Source organism: Maylandia zebra, linkage group LG15, assembly GCF_041146795.1.
Source record: "Maylandia zebra isolate NMK-2024a linkage group LG15, Mzebra_GT3a, whole genome shotgun sequence".
NCBI classification, from domain to species: Eukaryota; Metazoa; Chordata; class Actinopteri; order Cichliformes; family Cichlidae; genus Maylandia; species Maylandia zebra.
The window spans coordinates 26,123,861-26,137,564 of NC_135181.1; the positions used below are offsets into that span (position 1 = coordinate 26,123,861).

Below are 13,704 nucleotides of genomic sequence, written 5' to 3' on the forward strand. Positions count from 1 at the left end.
TGTCCACATGGTCATGCCCAGCTTGCTCATTTTTACTTTGTACTGTCTCGTGTGTTGCCTGAGCCACATCGTGAGGTCTAATCAGCAAAGACAGTATGGGATGTCTGAGTTCTACTGACACTCGAATACACATGAAGTCATTTGCCATTTGCCTTCAGATCAGAGCTTTGTTGCTGCTTGTTGTCATCTCTCTAGATGAGGCCTGATTTGCTGCACAGTGTTGGCTGTGCATGTCATTCCAGTATCTCGCTCTGTCTTTTACTTCTAAGCACCAATAGAGCTCAGGACAGAGTCTAAGTAGAAGGAGAATCATTGCCAAGTGATCTGGTTGTTGTCTGGTTAATTTCTTCAAGCTTTGTCCAAAAAGTGAAACCCTGAAATATTCTGTCTTGTTAGGAGCCATTTTTATTTGCAAGTGTGTCATTTGGACACCAGGGTTGATGGATGAGGTAAAAACACAGTTAAGGAAATCAGGCAGATGATGAACAGAATTCAAAGAAGAAAGAGATTCAGTGACTGATCTTCTCAGTAAAGTTAATCTGGAGTCTCATAGTATAGTCCTCACAGCAAGAGGTCAGACACCTTCTGTCTTTAGTCGGAGTCCCAGGCCAACCATCACACGTGCTCAAGAATATTAGTCAAAGAAAATTAATTAAAACTGTTCAACTCTCCTGGTTTGAGTCAAAGCTTGCATACATACATTCTCCCTGTGGATTATTTAAAAGTCTTTAAAGACAAAAAGCTGCGTCCACAGTGCTACATGATGAGCTGCATTAGCTTTTTTATTTGTTTGCGTTGCCACTTGGAGGCAGCAGAAGCAGGGGGTGAACTGTGCTACAACAGCCACACACAGGACTTTTGCCTTTACACGTGACCTGGAGCGACATTTAAACTTAACAGCCTGCTGCGACCTCGTGCTGCGGGAAAGATCGGACGATAAAATCTGTGTGGGTTCGACTGCATAAGTGTAAACTTTAACATGTGATACTATCAGATCATCTGTGTTTCACATAACATTCATCAGCGCAGCTTTATTGTGTGGAATGCTTTAGGCCTGTGCAAACAGACTTGTTTGTCTAATTGCTTTACTCTAACATAAAAGCATGTACTGAAGAAAATGCATTTTTATTTGTACCTTAGAGGAGGGTGGTAAGCATTCTCATTCAGATCGTGGCCTGCGGTGGAAATGGACAGCGTGTTATTAAGTCATCTGCGCTGAAGGAGGAATTCTCTCTTTGTGTTTCCTACGAGGTTGCTTCACAGTTCCTCAGCCTCTTCACAGTGTCAATCTATCCTTGTATCATTTCCAGATGTTTGAGGTCGGAGCATCTCTCCATCACAGAGCAGGCAGATCATGACCAGGGACCGACCTGCTATTCCCAAACGCCTTTTCTATGACACCAGCTCAGCTCTAACACCCCTCACAGTTTCTGTCTCTGTCTCAAAGTGTACTCTGGTGTACAATTGAGGGATTAAAAAAAAAATAAAACAGTATTCCCCGTAAAAATGTTGTCCATGTGTCAGAGGAGATGCAGAAAGAAAACAAAACATCTCAGTGTGACATCATGGGGCATTTTAAAAGTCAAAATGAATGAATAGGACCAGCTGCAACATGACCGCGTGAGGCCAGCGGCATAATCAGCGCTGTCATAATGCACAGTGAAAGGAAGTCGTGACTGCAGTCCACGCCAGCAGGAAATCATTGCTTGACCTTGAAGCTTTTTGTGTTGCAAAGGGACAACAGTTGGAAGAGATGTTGGGAATAATCGCTGAATGTGTAGTAAGACAACACAATCAATCAATCCATGCTTTGTTTAATCAGGCAGCGATAGAGAAGGAGCTTCTTTGTTTGAACAGCGTGATTTAGATGCAATCTCAAATATTCCCTGCTTTACAATATCAGACCAGGAGGTCAGCGCACAGACATATGCATGTGTTTGATTTGGCTCAAAGAGCATACATTTAAGTCGATTGCTTTTAACAAGTAGACAAAATTATTGTCTCAAACTGCCACACCTGTAAAGAGCCCCAGAGCATCGTTAACTTCTAAGAAGTCTTCCTGGACTGAATGAGGAACAAAAGGAAACCCCTGAAGGTTTGATGAAGACACTTTTTGTAACTGAATGAACATTTTCCAGACATTCTCACATTAAGAGCATTGACACTAGTGTTTGGACTTCTATTCTTCTCGGTCTAATTTTGATGTTTAACTTGCTCCCCGGTTAGCCCTAATTCTAACCTAAAACAAACATGCAGTTCACAAAATCCCATCAACATTTGGGACTTGTGAACTTTCTGGAGCTTGCATTGTTGCTGGTAGCTGTATGTTAGGTTATAAGAGGGTTGGTTCTTAAATTCAGGGTCACGGACAAAGCATATTAACACTTTCATATTTAATTTTTCCTCTTGTGCCCATTTTCTTTGATCGTTCATCATGTTCGGAGTCAGTAGATTATCTGGTAGCAGACTTAGAAGTACATTCCAGTCGTTGTTGTCCCCAGCATTGTTTCCTCCAATTTTCCCCCTGGAGGATCTTGAGACAGTCTCAGGTCAGACAAGATTTGAAATCCCTCCAGTGAGGGTCAACCCCAACGACTCTTCTCAGCTTGTTATGTTTGGGAAACCTTTGATTCAGTTTTATTTATATTGCTCTAGTTTCAAAGTGCTTTATATTATGGAAGTAAAGACCCTACAATGTTAGCAAAAGAACCATAACAATCAGACGATCTCCTGTGAGCAAGGACATAGTGGTGGGGAGGAATAACCCCCATTAAACTGGAAAAGGCCTCTGGCAGAACCAGAATTGGGCAACCATCTGCTGCGACTGATCTGGAGCCTGAAGAGAAAGATAAGGGAGAAAACCGGAGCACAGAGAGGCCACAAATTATATCCAAGCACATATCCAAATTATGCAGTTTTGATGACCTTGTATAAGCAACCACTTGGGAATAGTGGTAAGGAAGAACTCCCTTTTAACAGGAATAAAACCTCTAGCAGAGCCAAGTTATCCGCCACGATTGGTGGCAGGTGAGGAAGACAGAGACACCCTGTGGAAGATGAATAAGATGAATAATAACTAATAATTAAACAACATATGTTGTGTAAACACATAAAGCAGTGAGTGAAAAAAGGTGAAGACGACGTGTGTAATGTACAGCACATCTTTTTATATGAGTCCCATCACCTATGATTTAAACACATCTTCAGCTAAAACCATGATAACAGCGGTTAGGTCAAAATTATATACCGCATACTGTCACCGTTCCCTTTCTACACATTTTGAGTTACGATCTCAGCATCGAGTGCAACATGAAATTTCGACCCCATGTGATACGACCCAGAGTATCCTGGTTATATTTTCTGCTGGCTCATAAAATCCTTGAAAAAGCAGGTTTTTGAGCAAATAAGAAAAGAAAGATGGAGAAAAACAAAACAGAAAACCAGACAAAAACCAGACGACATTTGGCAAGACAGGTAAATAATCTGCTCTAAGTCGAGTTCATCATAGCACCGTGAGATGATCAGAACTTATTGACTGTGTTTTCCCATCCAGACTTGTGATAAACTCTGCTGAGAGAAGCACAGAAAAGATTGTTAATCTTGAGAATTTCACTCATGGTTAAATAAAGCAGCAAAGATCTCAGGTTATGTAGTGGTTGGCACTACCTATGTGTTCTACGAGGGAGCTGTACTCTGGCATTTCTTTCAGTTCCTGTTGAATAAACAGAGTTGGTCCTGGCTTAAGTCTGGCCAGTGTTCATATCACCATCTTTGTACCGTAGACCTATTATGCCTCACTCTTGCAGTCCTCCTTGTCACTCTGTGTAGGACAACCTTCAGCTGTTCTGAGCAGTGTTTAAATTAGACCATGAACAACTTTCATGTAACTGTCACGTCTGAGCAAGAACATGTTTGACTTAACATATTTTATGTCATTTTATGAGTTCCAAAACAGTCTAAAGACAAATAAGAGATATTGTTTTCACAAATATCATGCTGAATGTAGATACTTTTGGCTCAGGGCAATCATGAGTGTGGTACATGGATCGTTTTCACAGGTAGGGTCAGATATTATTGCACATGACTGTAGAAAAATATGTTGTGTTTCTCCTGGACATTTTGACCTCACTCCCACTGCTGTGTTTTATTTTCTTGGTAAGTTGATTTAAAATATGCTGTACTTATGTAAATCCTTAATTTTTTCTTGGACTAAGGAATTCTGCTTGTATATTTTAAGGTTTTAACAACTGCCAAGTTTCTACATTTCTTCAAGCTTTCCAAGTTTTTGCAGATCGCATTTTGATATTGCATCGTATGAGTGCTGCAAGAAGTACAGTATTAAATGTCTGTGGGCTGAGTACTTGGTACTGCAAAAGGCTGAAGGCAGAAGATGAAATGAAAAGTGGTACAATGTAAACGTAACTACAAAATCAAAGTTAGCACCAGGTCTTTGTGCAGCCCAGAGAGATCTAAGTGGACTCTCTGCATGTGCTCACCGTGTTGCCCTGGATGATGTGGTGCGGGCTGAAACAGCGGACACAGTAAAGTCTTGAAGGTCTTGAATAACTTTTGGTATTTATGTATTTTAGCACAATGTTTTAAACTCTCATGTCAGCAGTGATTTGCTGTTGCACTTGGGCGTTTCCTGATTTTTCAACCTATTCAACAAATTTTATAGCATTCTACGGCACTGTTGGCTCCTGTCAGCATGACTACGCACCAGCTCCATTTTCTAGCTCCATCTTAATTTCCTCAACCCTTGGCCAAGGTGTGGCCACTTCTTTCATAATCTCATTCTTTTGGTTACTATAAAGTTCACTAGGCCCTTGAATAACAAAGTCTGCATAAGAAGAGAGCAGTGGTTTTTAAAAGTCAAAATACTGCCAACCAGGAGAGTGCAGCATGCTGGAGGGTTCAGTTTTTGCACTCTGCTTGTCTGTGGTTTCAGTTTGTTTTCATTTGCTCTTTGCTATGATTTAGGCTTAAAAGTACTTGGTGAGGTGTACGTCAGGTTCTGGGTTTAGGCAATGCCAAATAACAACACTATCTCTGTGCTGATTATGGTGATCGCAGTGAGACTGATTGTACTCTTTATAATTTCATTCCCCAGAAAGTAGTCTGTCCACATCTATTTGAATTTAATTAACAGATTATCATTCTTGGTCTTTGTCTTCTCTTCCTTTTCTTTCTACCTTGTGTTCAGAGCATTCTTCGTCCTCTGCCTTTAGTCTATATAGTTTTTATATTTTACAGGGTTCACCATGATACCAGTGCAGTCCGAATGGTTGGTTTTACCATATGTTTAGAAACAAGTGATGAGCAATCACATGAGTCAAATGATCCACCCGATCATAATACATACCTTATTAATGTATCCTGTTTGTAAAGCTTTTAACTAGAAGTAATACTAATACATGAAGGCTAAATAACAAGTGCTAACATGTTTAATTTGATTGACATTTTCAGCGTGAATGACAGTATCAATGTAATCAGATTTCCTTCTAATAACTGGAACGAATCCATAATTAGGTCATAACACCCTGGTTTCCCTCTGTGTTTTTCATCCCTGTAGCTAAATACTACTCCAAACAAACCAATCCAAAGTGCATCTCCTCATCCTGTTCCTCCTCAGAAGTGGAGCCCAACTCCTCTTCCTCCTCGTCCTCCATCCTTCCTGTCAGCCAGATGATTGACAAGGTGAAAGGTTACTGTTCCACACACTCTGACAACTTCTGCAAGAACATCATCATGCCTGACACCTGCACCCACTGCACCAGGTTTTAGATTGCCCTCAGCACTTCTGCTGCCCCCCATTAGAATATGTTCTAGACCTGCTCACATTGTTCTAGAAACTTCTTAACATCCTGTTCACAGCTTCACTGAAAGGCTTCTGTTAAAGGTTCATACATGAAGCGCAGCACTGGAACATGAGTCATTATTCTGTACATGCCGCTGAACATTATTGAACCTTTTGTGTTCTGGAAGTACGTCTAACATTTCTGGATTTCAGCATTCAACTGTTCAGTCTGTTGGATATCTTCCTAATGTTCCCGAACTTTGTGAGAGCAAAATTTGATGTTTTGAAACGTATCCAAGTATTCTAAAGTTGTGTGACAGCCTCATTCCAAGAGAAAGGTTGTAGCAAGTACCGGCTGACTGAGAATTACAGAACATGATTATAAACTCAATGAAGCCTGAGTCAGTGCCCTGAGACTTTTGCACGTTCCAGAAATCTCCAACATTCGACAGTCCCTGTGTTTCGAAAACTCTCAGAGCCTCAACGGTTTGAGAAGCTTTGAATTGTAGAGCTCATCCAAGCAGTGCAGAGCTCTAAAAGCCTTAGTCAGAGAGTGTGTTTTTTAATTCTTCTGATATTCATTGAGATAGCCCCCTAACACTGTACAAGCCCAACACCCACACAAACTGTTTAGAAGCGTTCTGATTCTGTCTCAGCCTCAGAGATGTCCCTGAAAACTTTGTTAAATCGTGTGTCATCATGTGAATTGTTTGTTTTGCTGTAGGAGCACATAGTTTTTTGTACAATTAATTCAACAATCTGCAAAAATTATTGATATGTGTTTTCATTTATGTTAAATTTACAAGGAGCAGGCCGGTTTGTCAGACTGTACTCTAATTTGATTGGATATTTTTCCTCAGTACAGAGTATGCAATAACGTGATTAAATTCCTTTGTACAAAAGTCCCAAAAGGCTTTTCAAGAAATATGCTTTTTTTATGAAATATGCTTAAACGGCAGCCTGTGAACTCATCAGAATTAAGTCAGTCAACAAAATTATTCTGATTAAGAATGATAAGAGAAGCTACAGGGTGGTCAGTGACGCTGATGTGATTCTACTGTATCATATCAAATTACCAAAATTGGCCGACTTGGCTGCCAGAATGTAAGATGAAACTAGGAGCAAGGGGGAGTGATCAGAGGGGTGAGGAAAGACAAAAAAATGAAAAAAAATAAAAGGATGTTATCAAAGAAAAAACTAGACTCTTAGGTTTGGCATCTTTTTAATACTGTGATGTTTATTAAAACTGTCCATTTGTGCACGTGTGTGTGGAGCCATACCCTCTGTAAATATAGATCTATGTATTCTATGTGCCTTATTTTTATTGTGAAAATCTGTCTGGATGGTTGATTTTATTCATGCCTTTGTAAGGTCCTCAAAGGGTCACTGCAACTGTACATACTTTATGCTTTATATACATGCTTTAAGTTGTGATGACCAAAGGGGCAGAAATAGGATGGACACACACAAAAAGAGAATTGAACAGAATATAATCTCCACCGGGAAAGGCCGATTGATCAAGGTGTTTTCAAATACTCATTTAACATATTTACATTTATTAAAAATATTATTATCATGAACAAAACTTGGTATGTCTATTGATGGAATGCTTGAGTTTATCAACACATATTTTGATTTTCAGACTCCATTTTTGAAAATGTTGTGCTCATATATAATTACTGTAATATTTCCCACATGTTTGGTGGTTTATTGGATAAAAGATGTTGAAGCTTTCTTGTGCATGTCAGCCAGAGTTTAGCAATCATAGTGGTAAATTCTTTACTGTTCACATTTGGAGGTTTGTTTTCTTACTCTTGTTCTAATATCTGCTCTTATTCAGAATTTTGTGATAGTTTTTTTTAAGGTAATACAACTGCTAGAATGACAATATTATAGCCTAAAGGACTTATGGATAAGTTTACCCAGATCCCAGCAAAAATGCTAAGTCTGCCGATGTTGTGGTTTAGACAATACAACTCAGCATCAGTGTGTCTTTTTATATCCGATATTCAAATTACTACAAGTATTTTGCAGACCTCCTTTTAGAAGGAACATATTTTTAAGAGAAACCTGATGACAGCCAAGTCTGTAGATTACCCAGCGGTCCTGGAAGTGCAAGAGGAATTCCATCCTAGTCCTTTCATGTGGTGGCAAATATCTAAAGCAGAGGAGATTTAAATATATCAGCATGAAAAACGAGAGGGAACAGGAGCAGTGACAGAGGATATTTTTGTTCTCGTAATTCAGCTGAACTGATCCATGAATTTAATCATCAGTATCATTTTTTCTTTTTAAGAGAATCAACCGAGTTAGCAAAATAATCTACACTTATTTCTCAAAATGTAAAAAAGTCAATATCAGTTTCATATTAATGTTGTTTCATCACCTTCTACACAGGTAAAGCAGCATTTTTACATATGGTTTAATTTGTAAAGCCATGAAAGTCAGCACTTCCTTCCCTTCCTTAGACTTTAAATCCTGATAAGAATTCCTTTGTATAATAAAGAGATATAAAAAGAAACTCCATGGCACACATGCAGCCACCATGCAGTGATCAAGTGTGATATTCATTGTTTGACTGTGTTTGTATCATGGACAACATCGTCAGTCTAGGTATGCCACACTGCATTGAAATTTTTAACTGGCTGCAGTTTATACAATATTTTATTAAATTAAAAATGTTGAAAATGTAATTCCTCATTGCTGTTAGAACAAAACTGCGCTTTCAAATCCGCTGGATAAACTCACTTTTAATTACTACCAAATTAAAAATAACTAATTCCCATGTTTTAAGGCCCCTGAGACCTAAACCATCACAGGTGGTCATCCTAACCCTGTTCCTTTATTCCGATTTTCTGGAAGCAGTGTAAATAGCTTTTGATATCAGTTGGAATCATTATTGTCTGGGAAGACAATTTAAGAAGAACAGAAATAAAATATTCCGATTGGCGACTGGGTTGTGGCTGATGAGAGGGTTAACGACTTGCACATGAAATGTTATCCAATTTGCCACCAAACAATCAAACGTAATCTTTTTTCTTTATTTTATCAATCAAATTTAATAGAAACATACACTCTGCACATTAGACCACGTGTTAAATATATATATAAAGTAGTAACATTGTATCAGTATTTAAAGCTGTAAGAGGCTCAGTTAGTAGTTAATTTGTAATGAAATTTGAAAAGTTCACTGTTACATTTAGAAAAATATAACTTGTGTGTGAGTGACATCGTAGTAGTAGACCTTTCTTTGCCCGGCAGCACTTTAACTCCCATTTACACAATTAGCACTGGAGCATTCTTGGTGTTGCATTAATAAAAGACAATCAGTCAAACAGTTTTATGATGGTCTTTTGTCACCACCATAAAATTTCATGAATTCTGTCAAAGTGGGGAAAAAGCACCATTCTGTTCCAATAGAAGCCTTTTTTGAAAAAAAAAAACAAAAAACAAATATGTGTGCTATTCTGTTCCATTGCTTTGAGCATCTTTTGAGCAGTGTTTATTGTGTTGTATGCTATTTATTTTGTAAATGTTTTCCTGTGTCCGGTTAACCACAAATTAAACTTACTGGAAGGGAAAACCATAGAAGATGAACATGGGGACCTATCTGAGGTCTTTTTTGGTATTCAGACTCATTGGACCTCCACTCATCAGCTGTTGGCTAACTGGACTTCCACTGCCTACATGGAGCCAACAGCATTCAACACTGCAGAATGTATTGTAGTAGTCACACATTGTACCCCTTAACCCCTGTTTCTTTTTTCTTTTGCCCAGAGTGGCAGAAGAATGCACTCTTCAGCACTCAGAAACAATTCCCTTGAGACTGTGAAAGAAGAGCCGAGGCCTTTTTGGCAGCTCCGTGCGGGGGCATAGCTCAGTTATCCTGTCAGTCACTGGACTGGCTTCAGAAATGCCTTAAAATGTTCATATCAAGCACGACTGCCCAAAGAGGACAACACACACACACACGTCAGGTTTTCAAATCTGTGGGGACATCTAATTAACGTAATGCTTTCCTTAGCCCCTTACCCTAACCATAACCCAATTGTAACCCTGGCACTAAAACCACATTTTAAGTCTCAAAAATGCCTTCAAACTTGTGGGGTCCAGGATTTTGGTCCCCACAAGTATAGTAAACTTCCCATTTTTGGTCTCCACAAAGATGTGAATATATGCTCACACACACACGCGCACACACACACACACACACACACACACACACACACACACACACACACACACACACACACACACACACACACACAAACGTGGATTACCAGGTGTGCACACAAACTGAATTTTCCTGACTGGAACAAGGCTGAATGTTTGTGTGGTAACAAAATGAAAAAGTACACACAGAGTGTAAGGAGACTGCTCAATCCAGACAGGCTGAAAACAAAAGTCATGTGACAAAATCAGATGAACCCAAACTCTGCCCAACGCCAAGAAAAGGCCAATAAAGAGCCTTAAAGTTAAACTCACTCGCACTGCTTGGCTGAAGAGGCCAGAATTCATTTTATGTTTCTAATCAAGCAGAAATTAATTATTTTAATGAACTGCCGATGCCCACCTTAACTTTTTGAAGCCGTTTGTAGACGAGTTCTTTAATCTGTCTGCTCTTGTGCAGAATTCTTGCTCCCTAACGGCTCTCTGGCAGCTCAGCATGCAGTAGCATTATAGTCACTGTTCAATCAGATATCCAAACTCAGTAAACGTTACGAGTCCCGTTTCGTTTCCTCTGGGCTGGCTCGTCCACTCACAGGTTAAGTCCTCCCACATCTCTATTTTCCTCTAACATGACGTGTGTACAGTTGCATTTAATGTAAATACTTCATGTCACCTGCACTATGTTTAGTTGACGGATATTGTATCACATGCAGATGTTTCACAGAGGATTGTAACTCATCTTGGCTTTTGCTGTGTTTTAGCGTTTGTACTATTTTTTCTATGATTCTGTGAACGCTTGTCCTCCCTTCACGGCTGCGTTATTGCCTGGTTTTTCTGTGAGGTTATTTTGTGAAAGCACGCTTTAGTTTCAGCATTAAAGGGAATAAAGGTTTGACATGATTACAGAGCCGGAGTCAAACTTTTGTGTTGCTTCTTTATTTATTTTTTTGTGACATATGACTTTGAGTGTGATCCATTTCAGTTAAGAACACAGAGGAAGTTCCCTGCTATAGTATAGTGAAAAGATTTCTATCAAGCCAAATCATGAATTGTTGTTTCTTTCATAATCAAATGATGGTGAAAATAAAGAAGGAAAGAGGCTCTGCTGCAACAGTGCAGATAAGAGCCAACAAGGTCTGATTTAAAAAGAGAAGGAAGCAAAAAAAAAAGAGGACAAACACTACCTGATCAGCCGATGGCATGGATTACCAAGTGATGGCATCCCGCAAGGATTAAAGGACATCAGTTTTACATTCACCCTTAAAAATCACTTTCAGTGCCATCATTTGTGCAGAAACAAGGTCTGAGGCAGAAGAAAGAAACTCAAGTAAGAAAACATCTGGAAGTCCCTCAGAGTTGCTGCTGTGCCCTAGAAACGAGCCAACCGAGGCAGTTCAGGCTTCTAATAAGGATGCCTCCTGGGTGCCCCCTGGAACCCACGGGAGATTTCTTAGGCCGCCTTGGAGTTGTTAACTCACCTCATTCGAGCACATCTTGAGATCTCCTGCAACGATCGGGAAGATGCTGCTGGGAAGCGCGTTTGAAGTAGCTCGCTTAGTACGGTGCCACCATGACCAGACTTGGATGAGAAAGTGGATGGACAGACAGGTGTTTATATTTCAGTACACGAGGCCCGTGGGTTTTCCCATCCACTTCTACTTCTACTCAGCCTTATACAAGTTTTATACAATTTTAAGGTGCAAAAATTGAACATATATAATGAATGCTGTCCATATTTTTTGAAAAATGGTCCATCAACCTGCTTTCAGGTCTTTTTTTATTGTTCAGCAGGAATAACTAAAAGACTATGAAAAGATAAGAGGCTGAAATTTTCTCTGACCTTTCATGCCATCAAACTGAATCAGGATTTGTAATTTGGCAAAGATACACCAGAAAATGTCCAAGTATTGGCTGGTTAAGTTAAGATAAAAGGTCACACACTAGTAAAGTCTCAAATTTTATTGAATTAATTAAAAAAAATGTCTGAGGACTGTTCCACATCACTAAAGCATGCTATAAGGTTACTTGGTAGATATCTGAGTTCATCAACTTAGCCACAAGTCAAATGGGAAAAAACACAAGACGTCCTAGGTCATTTCTCATAGTGTGCATGGAGATGAGGTGGTTAACACATTCTTACACAAACAGTCTAAACAGTGTTCACTCAGAATTCACTGGTTTCGCTCTCTTGACTCCTGAAATTGATTCTAATGCCACAGCGTCTGAATAAAGTATGTGGTTTGGAAGCTGCTCTGAGTAGATGCTTTTCTGAGGTTAGAGAGGTTCCTGCTGCTGCATGGTGGAGGAGATATCCTGAGGTCCTGGACTGGCGCACAGCCCTGTAAGGGAAAAAAGACCAACTCAAGTGCACATTAGTTCAGTGGCCACACTTTACTCTGAAATCTAATCTGAAATCTGAAATGTATAGAATTTAGAGGTGAAACTGACCATATGGAGACAGAAAGTAACTAAATATGAAGTATATAGTGTACGTGCTCTTATCTTTGTGGATCTGGCAGCTGTAGCGATTATATTTTCAGTCTGCCTGGCTGATCTGGATGTTCTGATAGACTGAGCTTCATGATTTGCAGCTACAAGGTATGAGCATGCATATTTCTATAAACCGTATATATAGTGGTAGATCTAAACAAATATGGACCATACAGTATGTAATATAACAAACATACAGTACTGCGCTATGATCAGGGCTGCACTTTTTCTCCAAGCAGCAGATCACTGAATCACTTTCCTTTATGATAAAGCATGTAACTACATGCTTTATCATAAAGGAAAGTGATTCAGGGCTGGATCAAGTGACCCTGAATCCTCCCTTAGTTATGCTGCAATCCGGTTGTTCAGTCTGACGTCACTAGCCGTGTCTGGGTCTAAACTCCGCTGCAGGTCCATATATCAAACGATCACTATGGCTTTACTGAGAGTTGAAAAACTGTCTAAATTCTTTCATCTTTAATAAAATGATCAGCGTTCTGCTCTACCAGGTGTAACAATTGAGTTTAACATCCAGGCATCCATGAAAACGGAATTTATGACATTTAACGGAGTTAGAAGTTAGCAGGGAGTTAGCTCGCTAGCTTCTATCTAAATACAATATAGCATGTCCTGACTGCGGGGTTTTGGAAACAAATTAAAACGTACAGCTCTGTTATCACTTCCAACATAAATGAAGACAGAAAGCTAAACAGCAGTGACGTTTGTAGGGTTACTGAAGTTTGGCTAGCTGGTATATAATGATGTGCTACGTGACCGCTAGCGACACAGCTATGTTAGCATAATATAAAAAGCTAACTTTTTTTCCACTTGATAAAAGTTACCGTGAGTGTTCTCGGTGGTCAGGAACAAATGTAATCGCATGGCAGGATGCTGTAAACGGACCAAACTTCAGCCAGGAGAACAACTGAGATAATCCATCCACAATACGAGGTTAGTCATTCATATACTGCTGCATGGGCTGGGCTGTAGTTACATACTAAGGTTTTAAAAACTGAGCTTAAATAAATGATTAGCGGTAATAAAAGCCGAGGGAGGTCAACAGTGATCGCTGACTGTTTTAGGAGCTTTTTGAGATCAAATAGAAGAAAATACATAACATTAAACATGTTAACAACACAAATGCCATATTAAACGCAGACTACTTTAGACCCGGAAGTAGGATTCATCACGTCATCACTGAACAACCGGATAGGTGTAGGCTGCTGGGGGATTCCCATGATGCACTG

At 39.5% G+C, this 13,704-nt stretch overlaps 1 protein-coding gene across 9 annotated transcripts in view; it reads left to right on the top strand.

The window, feature by feature from the left end:
• Nucleotides 1-10,872, top strand: part of adgrg6 (adhesion G protein-coupled receptor G6) — a 107,838-nt gene extending 96,966 nt beyond the window's left edge. For 8 of the 9 annotated variants that reach the window (XM_076874202.1, XM_076874203.1, XM_076874205.1 and 5 more), the window contains one exon: nt 5,573-10,872. In XM_076874202.1, coding sequence (XP_076730317.1) covers nt 5,573-5,784 — 212 coding nt within the window. In that variant the 3' untranslated portion in view covers nt 5,785-10,872. The remainder of the gene's footprint in view (nt 1-5,572) is intronic. The other variant, XM_076874201.1, reaches the window with a different exon arrangement.
• The last annotated feature ends 2,832 nt before the right edge of the window (nt 10,873-13,704 follow it).